Here is a 16956-nt window from a genome sequence, read left to right as displayed (position 1 = left end):
GTCAGCACTTTCACAGACACTGAAGTCAAGCCTATTTGGAACCAAATCATCAGCAATGATTGTTACAGAAGAGCTTTTTTCTTTTCCCCAGTCACACCACATGGCCTGCGGGACCTTAGTTCCCCACCCAGGGACTGAACCCGGGCCCCTGGCAGTGAAAGCGCTGAGTCTTAACCACTGGACTGCCAGGGAATTCCCTACAGAAGAGCTTTTTAAAACAAATGTCAGCATCTATGTGAGGAAAAATAGAGGACCAGTGGAACTGGTATGGAGTGAAAAGCCAATTCCTTCTTTTCAATAAACCCAATAATAATAATAATAATACACGATAGATAAGAATCCTATCAGGAGGTTTTAAGCAACTAGTGTGTAACACCAAAAGCAAAACTTCTGGCCAAGGTCAAGAGGTCCAAGATGAACCAGCCTTTAAAATACTAACAACTTGTTCCCTTGGAGTGGAAGACAGATAAAATCAGGGGAAACAGTCCCCTGTAGGTAAAGCTGCAAAGGCACATGTGCATTTGTGAATATGGACACAAGTAAATCAAGTCTTCCAGGCTAGCCTTAGTAGAAAGTAACAAAGAGACAATTCCAGCTTTTAAAACTCATTAAGTTTTAGAGGCAGCTGAGAGGCCACGGCTTATCTGGGTTTCACTCTCACACAGGCATTAGCCCAAAGATAGGAGGTTGTGTGCTTTGGCCTCACCAGTGTAGACAAGCTGCCTGAAGAGAGGAAGGGTGTTCTGCGAAAGGAAATGCCGCACTATCAACCTCAAGGACGAGATTCAAGCTGTACCAGGCAAAACCAGTCCTGGCTGTCTACCCTCATAGGGTCTGAACCTTACAGCCACTTTTAAGCTTTTCAGCAGCTTTTCACTGCACTCTGATGATGTAATTCAAGTGTGGATTCTTCATTACCTATGCTTTCTTAATCTGACCAAGCAAGCTAAGCCACTAAGGAAGGATGACCAATTCTGAACACAGATTTTGCAGGGACTTTTTTGGGGGTGGGGTGGGGTGGGGAGGCTTTCCTTCAGGAAACAACCTGTGTATTTGAACTTCAAAATGTTAAAAGCCAGTTCTTGGACAATAAGTCTCTTTAACGCTAAGAAGTAGCAGCCCCAAATGGCTTCTCCCATTTTTCAAGAGCAGTAGATGTGTCTTGAAAGGCTTTTGGATGAGTAAGCAGCACAATGAGCAACTGGACTCACACACCGAGGGAAATGAGGGCCACGGCTGGCTCTTCAGGGCCCCCGGCACCACCAGGAACTGCTGCAGATGTGGCTGCTGAGAACAGCAGACCCAGCCAAAGACCTCCAGCTCTGTAGATGCTCCCTAAGTGCCCAAGCCTCCTCAGAGGAAGGGACAAGGTTTGTGATACTGGGGATGTGACAAAATCTACTCAACATGAGATAAATTATTTCTTTCTTGGGGGAATTATCTATACCAAAGAAGTATACTTTTTGAACACATTGTTATCTTCTTTAAAATCTTGGTATTAGAAATGTCGCTTCACTGGCTGGAATATTTACTGAGTACCAAGCACATGCTGGGCACTGTGCTATGCAAAGGACAAGAGCAGGGAACAAAATCCGTGTGGTTCCTGCTTCAACTCAGCACTGAAATGCACAAAAGCCTGAAGCTAACTGCCAAAAAAAACCACAGAAGAAACAACTCTTGTTTAAAATGCCTGCCTGCACTGTAGAGAGCCCCAAATTTATTTATTTACTTATTTATTTATTTATAAATTTATTTATTTATTTCTGGCTGTGTTGGGTCTTCGTTGCCGAGCACAGGCTTTCTCTAGTTGCGGCGAGCGGGGGCTGCTCTTTGTTGCGGTGCGCGGGCTTCTCATTGCGGTGGCTTCTCTTGTTGCGGAGCACGGGCTCTAGGTGTGCGGGCTTCAGTAGTTGTGGTGCCGGGCTTAGTTGCTCCGCAGCATGTGGGATCTTCTCGGACCAGGGTTTGAACCCGTGTCCCCTGCACTGGCAGGCGGATTCTTAACCGCCGCACCAGCAGGGAAGCCCTAGAGCCCCAAATTTCAAGAAACCCAGCTTTTGGTTTTTTTCTAGTCCTTTGATTTTACTGTTCTTTCCTCACCATAAACTCAGAAAAAGAAAAACCTATTATGATCAAGGTTCCTTTACTGTCACAGTGATCACATTTTTACTTCTGAGAACACATTTTTACTTTTCAAAAGAGCTATCTCCTGGGCTGGCCCAAGCATATTAAGTGAAAATGAGTCAACATACTCCATTGAGAGGTTATCTGTTCTTTTTTGTCCCAAGGAACTACAAAACTGAATCCCCTTCTATTTCCCTGTATCCTGAACTACAAATTCCTTACCCAAAGACTAAATTTCCTAAGGGGCACAGTACAACTCTGTAGGCACATCTAACACCTCCAGCAATAAAGAAAGATGAGGCCAACAGAAATTCAAGAAATGATAAAAGACATAGAGAAGGCCTATTAGTTCTTAATAAAATTCTATGATGAGAAAAAGAAAGGAGTAAGAATATAGTTACGTGCCCAGGCCATGGAGTCAGGGTGCCTGTGTTTGAATCATAACTTGGACACTTACTAGCTATGTAGCCTTGGGCAAGTGTCTCACCCATGTCTGTTTCCTCAATTATAAAATATGAAAATAATGACACCTACCTTATGGCATAACTGAGAGGACTCGAGGAGCTAATGCATGAAAAGCAATTAGCACAGGCTTGACATCTAGTAAGTTACTCAGGAGTTGGTGATATTGAGTCTATCCTCATTAGGGCCCAATATTAATTTAACAACTTCAAGTCTTATACCAGGAGGGTAATTTTAGGCCTTAGAAAATCCCTGATAGGATGAGCCTTAGACCCTAAGATCCAGCATTACAGATAAACAATACAACTCACGATACCAAGGTCAAGGGTTCTATCCTCACAGAGCACTCAGAAAGCTGTATCACAGTCTCAGAAAACATGTGTCAACTTAAGCAACCTGCACTTGGTCCAAAGACAGAGGTGGAGAGACAATGCAGAAGTACAAAGAAAATCCATTAACAGTAGCAGAAAATTTCCACAGCACTAACTGCAGACTGTGAAGGGCAGCATGTGCTACAGGGAAGTTTGTGGGTTTATTAGACAAGTTAGTGCTGTGGGCTTAATTACACTTCAGACTAAATAAAAAGTCTAATATGTTCTTAAACATTTTTCCCCAGTCTCTTTCTGTGACTTTCCCTGTGTTACTTATCACCCTTGCTTGTTCGATAGAAGCTATAAGTAAAATACTGCCATTACACAATTTTTTTGGCAAACAGTGAATATCTTCCCTTCCCCACACTTTCATCCCACTCCTGCTGGAAGAGGACTACACCCTAGGGATTAAAAGTGAGGGCTCAAATCCCAGCTCAGTCACTTATTTCTAGCTGTATAACCCTGGCCAAATCACTAACCTCTCTCCGTAGTCAGTTTCCTCACTTGTAAAACTAGGATAACAACAGCAGGGCTGTAGTGAGGATTACATCAGCTAGTGCACATCAAGCACTTAGCAGAGTGAATGGTACAGAATAAGCGGTCAATAAAGGTTGCATGTTATCATCAATACCCTTATTATTAGATTCAAAAAGATTTAAAATACCACTTGCCCATTATTTGGAAAGTTCTTCAGCAACCTTGGAAGGTCTTCTGACAGTCAGTGAAAACAGCTGTGAGGTGCTTTTCAGTTCTCAATGTCAACTTGTGAACTCTAAGCTTACAGAACCGTTGAAACACGTTTTAAATGTCTCTCTCAAATGTGTGGTGCTTTGTAAAGGTTAAAGATAACAATTGTGTACCCTCTTGTACACGGAATTCCACACTAAGCGTTCTTTCTTGGTGGCCTGCTCAACAGGTACAAATATAATCCAACTCATTTCTCTCTTTTTTGTGTGTGTGTCCATGTGGCATGCGGGATCTTAGTTCCCCAACCAGGGATTGAACCTGCACCCCCTGTAGTGGAAGTGCGGAGGCTTAACTACTGGACCGTCAGGGAAGCCCCGAACTCTTATTTCTCTTAATTCTGTTCCCACGGCCAATGAATGGCTGCTACTGCTGTCAACTCTGTGTTTTTGAAATGAGGAGATGACAAGTGGGCTTTGTGTCATGGGCTTCCTATTACCCACAAATCTTGGTGATTGGTCAGAGGCAATGGCAAGTGACCCTACAGGCACACTCATTTCTTTGCCAATCTGCAAGTTGGAACTGTCTATCTGGGGCAAATTCAGGAAGACTGTTTATCAATGAGGTGAGAAAGAAGTAACTTGGACAGAGCTGCATTTCAAAACCTAATGAGGGCTTCCCTGGTGGCGCAGTGGTTGAGAGTCCGCCTGCCGATGCAGGGGACACGGGTTCGTGCCCCGGTCTGGGAAGATCCCACATGCCGCGGAGCGGCTGGGCCTGTGAGCCACATTTACTGAGCCTGCGTGTCTGGAGCCTGTGCTCCGCAACGAGAGGCCGCGATAGTGAGAGGTCCACGCACTGTGATGAAGAGTGGCCCCCACTTGCCACAACTAGAGAAAGCCCTCGCACAGAAACAAAGACCCAACACAGCCATAAATAAACAAATAAAGCAAACTGTCAACAAGTAAAAATAAACACTATTATAAAAAAAATAAAATAAAACCAAATTGAATGAAACCTATGGATAAGGTAGCCAGCCCTTTAATAACCTGGATAACACCTAAAGCTTACCTCATTTTTATATTCACATAGAAACATGAATACGCCTAAGAATAAAAACCAAGAGAATATCTTTCTAACATCTTTAGAACTGAGGCGCATGCAAAATGATGCTTAATGCAACAAGTGAAACGGACTGGATGGCAAAACCTTCCTAAGTCAAAAACTCTGTTATAACGTGCAAATACTTTTAAAAGCTGAAAATATCACCATTCTTTCAGTGTTTGTCTCTCTATCGCAGTGATTTCCAATTAGAACTCTAAAGCATCTTTTGCGACTTCCCTGGTGGTGCAGTGGTTAAGAATCCACCTGCCAATGCAGCGGACACAGATTCAAGCCCTGGTCCAGGAAGATCCCACATGCCGAGGAGCAACTAAGCCCACGAGCCACAACTACTGAGCCTGCACTCTAGAGCCTGTGAGCCACAACTACTGAGCCCACGTGCCACAACTAATGAAGCCTGCGCACCTAGAGCCCGTGCTCCGCAACAAGAGAAGCCACTGCAACGAGAAGTCTGCGCACCACAAAGGAGAGTAGCCCCAGTTTGCTGCAACTAGAGAAAGCACGTGTGGAGCTACGAAGACCTTACACCTTACGCACCAAAAATAAATAAATAGATAAAATACATTTTAAAAAAAAGATCTCTAAAGCATCTTTAACGATGCAAGGAGTGTCACAAAACCCCTCCTGTCACCAAAATTTTTTTTAAATTGATTTTATTTTCTAAAATGTTCCAAAGAATATCTACTAAAAAGAGGATGATACAAGCAGGGGCACAGTTTTATAAAGGCAAATAATAATACAGGATTAACTTCAGAAAGTTTGGGAACTCTTGTTCTACTGGAATGGTTACTACTGGATAAACAAACACACACAACCCTAGATTTCATACTCAATCCGGTTTATAAAAAATAGCAGGTATGAATTAGAACAGCGTGTCTGCTGATGAATTTAGAAATATTTCTAGAATTACAACAATACTCTAGAACATATCAAGACTCTGAAGTGCAAAATGCAGTAAATCACACACGGCTAGTATCAAACAGTTTCAAAAACACAGTTTCTGTGGCAAAGAGACTTTTAATATCTTAACTTTTACCTGTGCACTAAACTTTATCAGCACCATATACTGATTTGGAGTAGAGTCTCTGATGATTTTCATTTGTTCAATTACTTCATTAAATGGGGCGACAAACTTCATAAGGTCATGACTGGTCATTGTAGCAGGGACTGTGAGAATACACAGCATGGCACTGCGCCTCACATCTTCTTTTAAGGAGGTCATCTTACTAATAAGACAATAATTAGACTGTCTTGAATAGATGAGGTATAGTTAGTGCAAACAACACTAAGTACACAACTTTTATGTCCAAGAAAAAAAGTGTAATGCTTTATAAATCAAGTTAAACAGCTTGTTATTTTACCTGAAAATACACACTACATGGGTAAATGCAGAATCCCTTAAACATACCTGCAGTGGAGTTTAAGGTAAGCTTTGAAATGTTCTACATTATACCCAGCACTGATATTTTTAATCTTCAGTTAAAGGCTTGTTATGGTTATAAATCTCCATCAGGCAAATCTGCAGTTTGTGTTTTGCTCTCATTAGTTTTCTAGTAAGAACTATCCTTAGATAATGTAGAAGCACTACTCAAACTACGGTCTTCTCTCAAAGGGTCTCAAAGAGAGAAGAGCTCAAGATATAGGAAGGAAAATTCTGAACCATAAAAATGTGACTCTGAAGATTACAGAAAGTGTTGCTGGGTTGGAATAGCTGGAATAGAAAGGAAAGAAAAACCTCCCACAATGCTATTTGCTTTTGAAATGCTGCAAACTCACTTCAATAGCTGTGATCTAAAATGGCTCCCCGAGTATTCTGCTTCCCAGTGGGAACCTAGCAGACAAGTTAGGACAAGGACAGCCTTTAAAGAGATCAGCTACCAATTATCCAAGGAGCTGGTGGCCCAGCTTGTAGACTAGCAAAACCCTTCCTTTCCTTTGGCCTCCAGCAAGCCTTGTTTGGACCACAGAAAGGGGTAAAGTGACGTGATGAAATTGCAACCCATTAGGTGACTTCTTAGCAGCTTCTTTAGTAAAGACTTGGTGGGAACATGAGTCTACAATGATGTTATGGATCATTTAGAATTTTTCTTTTCTTTTCTTTTTTATCTTCCTTCCTTTCAATTTTCCAATCACCTGCATGCCTACTTTCTCAGGGAATATTTTCCTAGGTATTTTCTCAAGTGAATCTACACAATTCTTTCCTAAGAAGCTTTGACCCAATGTACGAGATTTAACCATATATAAAACATCTAAGAATTCTTTAACACACAGTATATGAAAGTACTATCCCTTTGAAGCTTAAAATACCCACTTCCCTTCAGGGCAAGAGATTTTTCTCTGCCCTGTGGCAAAAAAACAGACAAACTCAAAAGAGAAAAGGATTTTCTTACTTTGTCTTGTATAGATGCATAATACCGTGAACTATTTCAACGGAGGGGTTTCCACTGAAGAACGAAATCTGGTCTGGAAGCTGTTTGGATGGAGAATCAGGAGCAGTGTTTACGCCTTCTTTACTTTGATCTTTACTTCTCTGTGCAGTGGGGGATGCTTCTGAAGACTTCCTGTCTTCCATTGTAGCTTTCAGCTCATCTTTCACAAACCAAAAATTGGATTATAAACTGATAGGAAATATGCTGAAGGACTCTAATCAGATGAAAACTTTGAGTAGAAGAATAAACTTTGGAAGAGAAATTGTAATGTACTGCACTAAGAACTACATTCACAGAACAGCAGAACTGTGGCGGCAACTCAGCTAGGAAGTGCTCTTCACCCGCCGCCCGCCCCAAATGTCATTAACACCCTCAGAGACTCAACAGTAGCCTTTACATTTAGAAGTACCATAATAAGGCAGGTGTCTTCCATCGTGCACTCCTAAGTGGGATAAATATTCAGGGCTGTGAAGTTCGAAAACCAAACCTACCAGTTCTCCACTCTGGAGATGCAATACACTTCCATTCCCCTGGATGGAATGAGCTGGCAGAGCAGGGAGAGTCACAACACGTTTACCTGATTTCAACATGATCTGCCCCTGACCTATGTGGTAAGTAGCTCTCCTCACTGAGCAGAGCTGTCAACCTAGCTTGTTAGGATTGATTTAGGAGAAATATTTAGAGAAGCTGAAATGCGGCCTAATGACCTCATGTAAGGCACAAAGGCAGTAAAAGATAAAAGTAGGTTTCATTGAACACTGCGTATAAAACAGGCAACCGTGGGTTTAGGTTACAAAAGATAGTCTTCTCGGGTTTTAGGAAGCATACCTGGGTTGGCCTTCATGGTCTCAATGATCATATCTGTCATTTCTCGATGGCCAAGATGCTGATGTATGATCGCTGCTTTCTCCCCTGGTGATTTCCCTTCTAAACAGGCTACAGCTGAAGCTAGTGTCTTCTTTTTGATCTCCTCATCAGACATTTCCCCGACTAAAGAACACATGAATGATTAATACCTGATAATGAAACAAGCTCCTTTCTACTCTCAATGTATCCATCCATAGGTTTTCCTTTTCTCTCTGCTGCCCTCCCCCAAGACTGTAAGATGCCTTTGCAGTGGCCATCTCACTCACCTCCGGGGCTCCTGCAGTGCCTGACAGTCAATTAATGCCCGGTGCAATAAACGCAGCAATGCAGGACTGCTCTAGTGAAAACCATGCGCTTTAAAGCAAATGAATGAGATAAAAGCTTTGAGAGTGATTATGCTCAGATGAACCAACATTTTAGTAACACTCGTAGAGTGAAACTGTGTGTTCAGCCCCAAATGAAGGCATCAAGTCCACTAATAAAACTTTTAAAAACTTTTGGGGGTAGTCTTCTTAAACACCCTTATGCTATCATGCCCTGGAAATCCATGATCATTGTCTTAAATCACTAAAACACACAAAAATGGAAAAGGAATTTGGAAACTCGACTGGAATATCCTTAATATAGGCTCTATCAGAGCAGAGATCAGGCCTGTTTTGTCCGTCACTGTATCCCTTGCACTTACAGTGCCTACCACACATTGGAAGCTCTTTAAAGATCTGTTGAATAAATTAATGAATCAATGACTGACCCATGTAGAAGTGTATATGTGGCCTATGTCAATATAGTTGACTTTCAGAACTCAGTAGCCTATTAAATCACATTCAATCTTTAATTTGCAGCTTCAAAACTCACATACTCAGGGAAGTTTCCAATGACACCATCCCTACCAGCCCCAGGCCCCTTCCCCAAACCAAACACATACTCTTGTAGTAGCTTTCCAAACTCTTTTTTCTTTTCATTCACCACATTTGTCACAGCTATAATTCTACATTTATTATTATTTTTTTAATTAATTAATTAATTTTTGGCTGCGCTGGGTCTTTGTTGCTGCGTGCAGGCTTTCTGTAGTTGTGGCGAGGGGGGGCTGCGGGTGTCTCATCGCGGTGGCTTCTCTTGCTGAGGCGCGCAGGCTCTAGAGCGCAGGCTCAGTAGTTGTGGCGCACGGGCTTAGCTGCTCCGCGGCATGTGGGATCTTTAACGACCAGGGCTCGAACTCGTGTCCCCTGCACTGGCAGGTGGATTCTTAACCACTGCGCCACCAGGGAAGCCCCTACATTTATTTTGTAATTATTTACTTCATCTGTCTCCATGAACTGAACTGCTGGTGCCATTAAAGCAAGACCACATCCCTTTCCGCACACAACTAAAACTCCAACAGAGAGTGAACATTCAAAAACTATTTCTTGAACGAATGTTGTTGTTAGGTAATTGTTGGAGGTCCAAAGAGCAGAGCCACACCTGCATTCCCCACTGAGGCGGCTGTGTGGCTGGGAATGAAGAGCTCAGACTCTCAAGTCCAGCTCTCCGAGGTAGAATACCCATTTTGCCACTGACAGATGATCGTGGGCAAGTCACTTAATCCCTGGGCTTCAGCTTCCCAGTTCTGTAAAAGGGTCATACACCCATCTAGCTAATAGAGTTATATGAAGATAATTAGAAACAGTGCACACGAAGTGTTTAGCACGGTGCTCGGACACCAGAAGTGTACACGTTTTAATTACAAGTATAACTCTTGCTACAGAGCGCTTAAATAAATAGTCTTTCAAAGAGGAACGATTTAATTAAACCAGGGGCCGTCAGCGAGCTGGGGATTCCGTCTTTGCGTTCACAAAACGTAGAGGAAACCAACTCGCACAACTCGGCCCCAACCCAGGGCGGAGAGAGCGACGCGCCAAATATAAAGAGTCCCGATGAGGAAGCACCAGGAAGGAGGGACCGGGAAAGGCTTCCCAGAGGTGACATCTGGGAATACCTCTTAAGGATGGAGGAAATGAGAGGGATCCCAACCACCTCTCGGCTTCCTCCTGAGGCGAAAGCCCTCGTCGCGGCCCTTCCTCGGACCCGGACTCTTGGAGGACGAGCCCCCGGGGCCCAGGCGCGGGCTACGGGGGAGGCGGCAAGGCCGCGGACTCACCAGCGGCGCTGAAGCCGAAGCCGGCGGGGACCGGCGAGTGTTCTGCGAGCTCCAGGCGGATGACAACCAGTGACACACTCATAGGGCAGGCGCTGGTCGGCGCGAGCCCCGGCGGGCTCAGGCGAGGCTGGGAGACGAGCCTTGAGGCCGAGCGGCCTGGGGCGGGCAGCGCCGCCGCCGCGCCTCAGCTCCGCCGCAACCGCCTCAACAGCAGCAGGTCCGGGTGCCACCCTCGGAGCCACAACACCCTCCGCTTCCGCCTCCCGGCCGCCGTCCCTGACCCGTGAGGTTACGCATGCTCGAATCAGCGCGCCCTCTGATTGGGTGCGGAGGCAGGCACGTGACTGACGGGTCTGCAGGGAGGTGCGCCTGCGCCCTGAGAGACGGAATCTCAAAGAGTTCGTGGAGGTGGCACGTCACTGGGATACCGGAAGCTGGGCCCCCAGTAGGGGAATCGGTGGGTGTGCGACCAGACCCCAGTTAGCCTATCTGAGAGACCTCGCCCTCATCCCAGCTCATCTGACGGCGAGGGGTCTTTGGCTCCGCGAGGTCTCCGAATTGTCCGCGGAACCTGCGCCCTGCAGAGAGCTCTAGCCTCTTTTTGTCCTGTTTGATCTCTCGCTCTAGCTGTAGGCAGGGTTGCTTTGTGTCAGCCACCCTTTACAGACAGGTGCGCTGAGGCTCAGAGAGGTGAATACGCTTCTCTGAGGACCCATCGGGAGTCGGGATTCGATTGCAGGGTTTCTGATTCTGTTAAGGTAGGGCGGTGGACTGGTTAAGCGCCCAGAGCTGGAGATACATCTGGGGGTGAATGAGATGAACACGCAGTTCCTGTTATTATTGAGTAGACCCTGTTCACCTGTTTTGTGACCTTGAGTTAGATTTTGCGTAAAATTGGGATAATATCCCTATACAGCGGTGATGATGAAATGAGTAGAGCCTGTGGCTCTATTTACATCAGTTTTTCTGAGAGACAGCATTCTTTCCAGTACCTCAGACTGCCTTTAGCATGTAGACATGGAGCGCCACAGTCAATACATATATGGCACATATGTGACAGAACGCTGTTCTAGGTATATGCTACCATTACATGTAAGGTGTGTTACAGCACGTCGTGGACGTGTAGGTGTGTGGACTGTATATGCATATAATGTGACCAAATGATATTTATAGCTTGTGACTGCACCCTATGAATTAGTTTCAGTATACACTGTTTATATCAGTGTTTCTCAGCCTCTGCACTGTTAACATTATCGGACTCGATAATTCTTTGGAGTGTGTGTATGTCCTATGCTTTATAGGATATTTAGCAGTATCCCTGCCCTGACCCACTAGATACCAGTAGCATGTCCCAAGTGGTGACTACCAAAAATGTCTCCAGACATTCCCAAACGTCCCGTTGGAGCCAAAATTGCCCCCACTGACCGTCTGATTTTTGTGAAACTGCATATGCCATTTGCACCTGCTATATGCATATAATATATGAGACCTCATGAAGTTTTTTAAAATTATTATTATTTAAAAAATTTTTTGGCCACGCCACTTGGCATGTGGGATCATAGTTCCCCAACCAGGGATCAAACCCGTGCCCCCTGCAGTGGAAGTGTGGAGCCTTAACCACTGGACCTCCAGGGAAGTCCCTTATGTGAACTTTTTAATAGTATATTACAGTAGTAGATAACATTTAATGGTGTGCCAGGTACTAGCTTGAGTGCTTTACACACTTTATCTTATGTAATCGTAACAGCAACTTCATGAGACAGGTAGTATAATTGTTCCCATTTTAACGGAAGAGGAACCTGAGGCTCAGAGAGAGCCACTTGCTCAGGATCTCACACTTAGCAAGTGGCAGAGCTAGACTTTGAACCCAGGCAATCTGATTGCAGAGCCAATACTCAATCTCTACTAAACTATCTCTTTAATATGTGGAAACATACACTACGTGTGCATATTTATGAAAGCATAATTTAGATAGCAAATCTGCATCGTCATACTGATCTCATTATGAGAGACAGAGAGAAGACATTCTTTACGGTACAGGAGGAAAATGCCAGTTGCAGAGAACTGCATCTCTAGAGATGGGAAAATTGGGCTTGTTACACTTCTTTGTGGCTGCCAATCACTATACCTGCCCCCTATGTTCCCCTATTTTCTTTTTTTTAATCTTTAAATTTTATTTATTTATTTTTGGCTGTGTTGGGTCTTCGTTGCTGCGCGCGGGCTTTCTCTAGTTGCGGCGAGCGGGGGCTACTCTTCTTTGTGGGGCACGGGCTTCTCATTGCAGTGGCTTCTCTTCTTGCGGAGCATGGGCTCTAGGCACGTGGGCTTCAGTAGTTGTGGTACGTGGGCTCAGTAGTTGTGGCTCTCGGGCTCTAGAGTGCAGGCTAAGTAGTTGTGGCACACAGGCTTAGTTGCTCTGCGCCGTGTGGCATCTTCCCGGACCAGGGCTGAACCCGTGTCCCCTGCATTGGCAGGCGGATTCTTAACCACTGTGCCACCAAGCAAGGTTATCCCCTACTTTCTGAATCATCCAGTTTATTCATCCTTCCAACTCATGTTTCTACTGAGCATGTGTTATGTGTCTAGACACCATGCTAGGTCCTAGGGGATGGATATACAAAGATGAAGTAAGATAGGCCTTTCCTTAAGGAGCTGATAAGTAGAGGAGCATATAGAGTTGAAAACAGGAACTGTGTGATGGGGTAAGTGCCCTAGTGAAGGTATGGAGCAGAAGCAATGAGAGTGAAAAAAAAAAAAGTAGTTTCAGAATCTTCCAGGAAAAAGAAAGACTAGCCTCTCTAGAGGAGGTAAACCTGAGGCTGTGATGTAAAAAAGAGTGTAAATTTACCAGCAGATAAACAGGTGAAGACATTCCAGTCAGTGGGCATGTACCACGGAGGTACCAGGAGGTATGAGAAATCACAGCGCTAACCTGCTCCAAAGAGAGCATTGGGAAGTGGCTAGAACAGAACTATCATCTCTAGTTGGAAGGAAGAAGCAAGGTAGTCGTGGGAGCATTGCCCACTTATCCATTAGCAGAATTATGAGGAGGACAGTGTCCTCAATGAGGATGAAAGTCAGCCCTTTAGGTCCAGAGACAGATTTCATCTCTGTTAAGCCCTCACAGAGAATGTATTGACACTTTTAGGAGCCTATAAATAAATTTCTCCTTCCACCACTAACTTTGGCCATGGCGTAGGAACGTAGGTAAAACCCAAAATGCAAATCAGTCTTTACATTTTTCATTTCAGCATTCATGCCCCAATCCAGCAAATTTCCAATTACATAAGAAGCACATTATATTATCTTGAACATTTGCTTCTTAAGAATCCTTTCTTTAGGTGGCTGTCTGGCCAGATACAGTTATTTGATACCTTAATAAAGAATGGCGTCACAAATACTTCTAAAAAAAAAGAAAAAGAATCCTTTCTTTAGGGACTTCCCTGGTGGTCCAGTGGTTAAGACTCGGCGCTCCCAATACAGGGGGCCGTGTTGGATCCCTGGTCAGGGAACTAGATCCCGCATGCCGGTGCTAAAAATTCTGCATGTCGCAACGAAGATCCCACATGCAGCGCAGCCAAATAAATAAATAAATATTTTTAAAAAATGAATCCTTTCTTTAGAATCTTACAGAGTTTATTTAGTCCTTATGGTGGCACTGAAGTGACTCCCATGAACAGGCAGGCTGTCTTACCAACCTGTTTTCGCTCTAACTTGCTTCTTAGTAAGCTTTTTAACCATAGACATCGCATGAGAAGCTTCAAGATTTTCAAGGGGAACTGACTGCAAATAGAATTTGGTTTAATTATTTTGTTTTTTTTCCCAGGTTTTTATTTCAGACTTACAGAAAAGTTGAAGAATAGTACAGTGATCTCTCATATACCCTTCATCGTGTACCCTTCACCAAGATTGATTAATTATTAACATTTTGCCACATTTGATTTATGTCTATATACATGTGTGCCTGTTATGTGTATTTTGGTTTTTTCCCGAACTTTTTGAAAGTAAGTTTAGAAAAGAGGCAATGGAGAACAATCAGGAGGACATCGCCCTGCTCTGTAGGAGGGGTGATGGTATGGTGGCATCGCGAGCGCTAGGAGGAGGTGGGTACAGGGCATCCTGCTTATTGGTCTCTTCTGGTAGCCAGAAGAGGTTTCATGAAGGAAGTGACAGGTAAACTACGGCCTAAAGGACAATTTGCAATTAGCCACATAACAGATGGAAGGGAGCATTCAGGCCAAGGAAACGCCATACCCGAAGGCCTGGCAGCAGGAGGAGAGCATCATGTGTTTGAGGAAGCTGCCGTGGACCTGAGTGTCCCGATCACCCAGGTTAAGGTGAAATAAGAGGGAGAGCTGCGGCCGAAAGGGGAGAGGCAGAACTCAGAGGGCCTTTTCAGGCAGGTTAAGGAACTGAGAGTTAATCTTGAGGACAGTGGGGGGCCACTGGAGGTTTTAAATGGGGTTAGGATATGATCAAATTTGCAATCTTGAATGATAACTGGTTGAAGTGTGAAGAAAGAATGAGGTTTGAGAAGAGGCAGGGGGACCAGTTAAGGGGCCGTTGCAAAGGTCCGTGGTTGAGATCACGCAGTGAGAGTGGAGAGAGGTAGATGGAGAGCTTCAGGAGGAGGGATGGGCCGCGCACAGCACCCGGAGCGGAGGTGTCTGGCTGGAGGACTGAGGGAAGTCGGGGTGAATCCAGTTTTCCAGCTTGGGCGGCTGGGAGAACGGTGGAGCCCTTTCCTGAGCCAAGGAACTTAGGCAAGGAGTGGTCAGGGAGGGCGGAGATCCTGCGTTCCTCTCTGGTGGTGTCTGAAGCGCTGGTTGGAGGTCAGAGGAGGTGTGCAGGTGCCACCCTGAGCACCAGGGTGGAGGTCTGCTTGGAGGCAGTGATGGCAAACTATGTCCTGTGCCTTCTCCGCAGCCTCGGCCCCAACATGTGCCTAAGGCGGCTTTTGCAGTCTGCACAGCTCCAGCGGGCTTGGAGGGCGGTCTTCGTGAAACATGGCCAGGGCAGGCACCAGGGAGCCTGGCGATGGACACATTCTGGAGGCGGCACCTACAGAGCAGTGATTTTTGACATGGGCGGAGTTCTCATTCCTTCTCCAGGGAGAGTGGCTGCAGGTGAGCTCTTCATTCTACTTCACCTTTGGAGACTGCGGTGGGTAGGGGTGGGGGAAAGGAGGGTGGTGAGGGGAGATGGCAGTGTGTCCCAGTGGGAGCTATACTTGCTCTTCATCAAATTCCAAGCAACAGTTAGTGGCTGAGTATCTTGGGCAAATTATTTAACTGCTCTGAGTCTTAGTTTCCTCATCATTAAATTACGGCTGATGATAGTACCTACATCTTTGGGGTTGGAGGAGGGTTAAATGAGATTATTCACGGAGGGCACTTGATTAGCAGGGTGAGTGCTTGGCTCATCTGAAATTCTCAATAAATGATGAGCTGCTATTGTTGTTAATGTTATTGGTGGAATTTAACTACCTTTCCCTGAAAACTACTGAATCCTGACATCCTCTCTGCCCGCCCCCCCACCCCCACCCCGTCCCCGCTTTGATCATAGCCTTTCCTTTTCCACCAACCTCCCTTCTAAACCTGCTTTTGCTACTACAAGATCAAATCGCTAGGCTCTGATCCTTCCTTTTTCAGCCCCTCTTGGTATTACCTTTTTACCCACTCAGTTCAACTGACTTAAGTGTGATTTGTTTGGCTTGAAGTGTTAGAAAACCTAACAAAACAGTGACTGAACCAAGACTGAAGTTAATTTCTTTTGCACATGAAAGTCCAGGTGTGTGGTCTGGGCCAATGTGTTGCTCTGTGATGTCAGCGCCCTGGGCTCTTTTCATTGTGTTGCTGTGCTGTGAGTGTACTTCATTTCCACTTTCACCGCGTGGGTCAGGCTTGGCTGCCTCACTTTCTGCCATCACATCCCATTCCCAATCAGCAGGAAGGAAAAAGGACCAAACAGCTGTCCCTGTTCTTTTGACTTACTGTGGTTGCTGACTGGGCAGTTTTCTATGCTAAATCAACCCAGCTTCAGGTTTTCTGTGCCCCGGTTGCAAAATTACCCAGCTCTGCTAACTGGTTAGGTGAGCAATTTTTTTTTTTTTTTTTAGCTCCAGCTGCAGTTGAGCCCTCAGCCTCTCTATTCCTCCACTCATATTCCTCTTGCATTCGCTACAGGGCTGTTCCAAACTCCCCCCGGAGCCATCATACTTCCCCAGACCAAACCTTCATACTTGGCAGACAGCCAAGTCTCCTTTTACAGAGAACAGAAAGATTACTTGGCAGGAATTTTCTCAGCTTTCTCCAGAACATCTTGAGAACCTATTCACTCCTTCCCACTGCCACTGCCTCTACACAAATTAGATTCCTAAATTCTCCCGCCTGCACTGGCACATCAGCCTCCTAACTCCTAACTCTACCTCTGGCCTTCTGGGTTTTGCACACAGTGCCTGGAACTGCCCTTCTGAAACACCCACCTTATCCCTTCCCTCTCTTGCTTCAAATCCTTGAGTGCCTGCATTTTTTCACTTAGATTAAAACCGGAAGCTTCACCTGGTTCCAGGGCCTCTCACAACCAGCTCTCATGTCCTCTTGTCACACCATTTCCTATGTATGCCCACATTTCAGCTACCTTGGACTACCTGATGCTCTTTAAACTTGTCAAATGTATTTATACTCCTGTGCCTTTGCAAGTTCTGTTCTCTCTGATCAGAGCTACCCTTCCCTGCCTCCTCTGCCTTTTCAAATCCTGC

At 45.1% G+C, this 16956-nt stretch overlaps 2 protein-coding genes across 5 annotated transcripts in view; one reads left to right on the top strand and one right to left on the bottom strand.

Moving 5' to 3' along the window:
• Window positions 1–10443, bottom strand: part of BRAP (BRCA1 associated protein) — a 37673-nt gene extending 27230 nt beyond the window's left edge. For both annotated transcript variants that reach the window (XM_082852605.1, XM_082852606.1), the window contains exons 1-4: window positions 10197–10443; window positions 8021–8182; window positions 7154–7352; window positions 5800–5989 (exon numbers count right to left, since the gene is read on the bottom strand). In XM_082852605.1, the coding sequence (XP_082708731.1) occupies window positions 5800–5989; window positions 7154–7352; window positions 8021–8182; window positions 10197–10278 (633 nt within the window). In that variant the 5' untranslated portion in view covers window positions 10279–10443. The remainder of the gene's footprint in view (window positions 1–5799; window positions 5990–7153; window positions 7353–8020; window positions 8183–10196) is intronic.
• A 120-nt stretch (window positions 10444–10563) lies between these two features.
• ACAD10 (acyl-CoA dehydrogenase family member 10) overlaps window positions 10564–16956 on the top strand; it is a gene marked incomplete at its 3' end in the record, with an annotated part of 47406 nt that continues 41013 nt past the window's right edge. For all 3 annotated transcript variants that reach the window (XM_082852907.1, XM_082852906.1, XM_082852905.1), the window contains exons 1-2: window positions 10564–10653; window positions 15123–15322. In XM_082852907.1, the coding sequence (XP_082709033.1) occupies window positions 15136–15322 (187 nt within the window). In that variant the 5' untranslated portion in view covers window positions 10564–10653; window positions 15123–15135. The remainder of the gene's footprint in view (window positions 10654–15122; window positions 15323–16956) is intronic.

Source organism: Leucopleurus acutus (genome assembly GCF_964270905.1).
Source record: "Leucopleurus acutus genome assembly, chromosome: 13".
Lineage (NCBI taxonomy): Eukaryota > Metazoa > Chordata > Mammalia > Artiodactyla > Delphinidae > Leucopleurus > Leucopleurus acutus.
The sequence above is the reverse complement of the archived record's forward strand: the minus strand, read 5'-3'. Positions and strand labels throughout refer to the sequence as shown.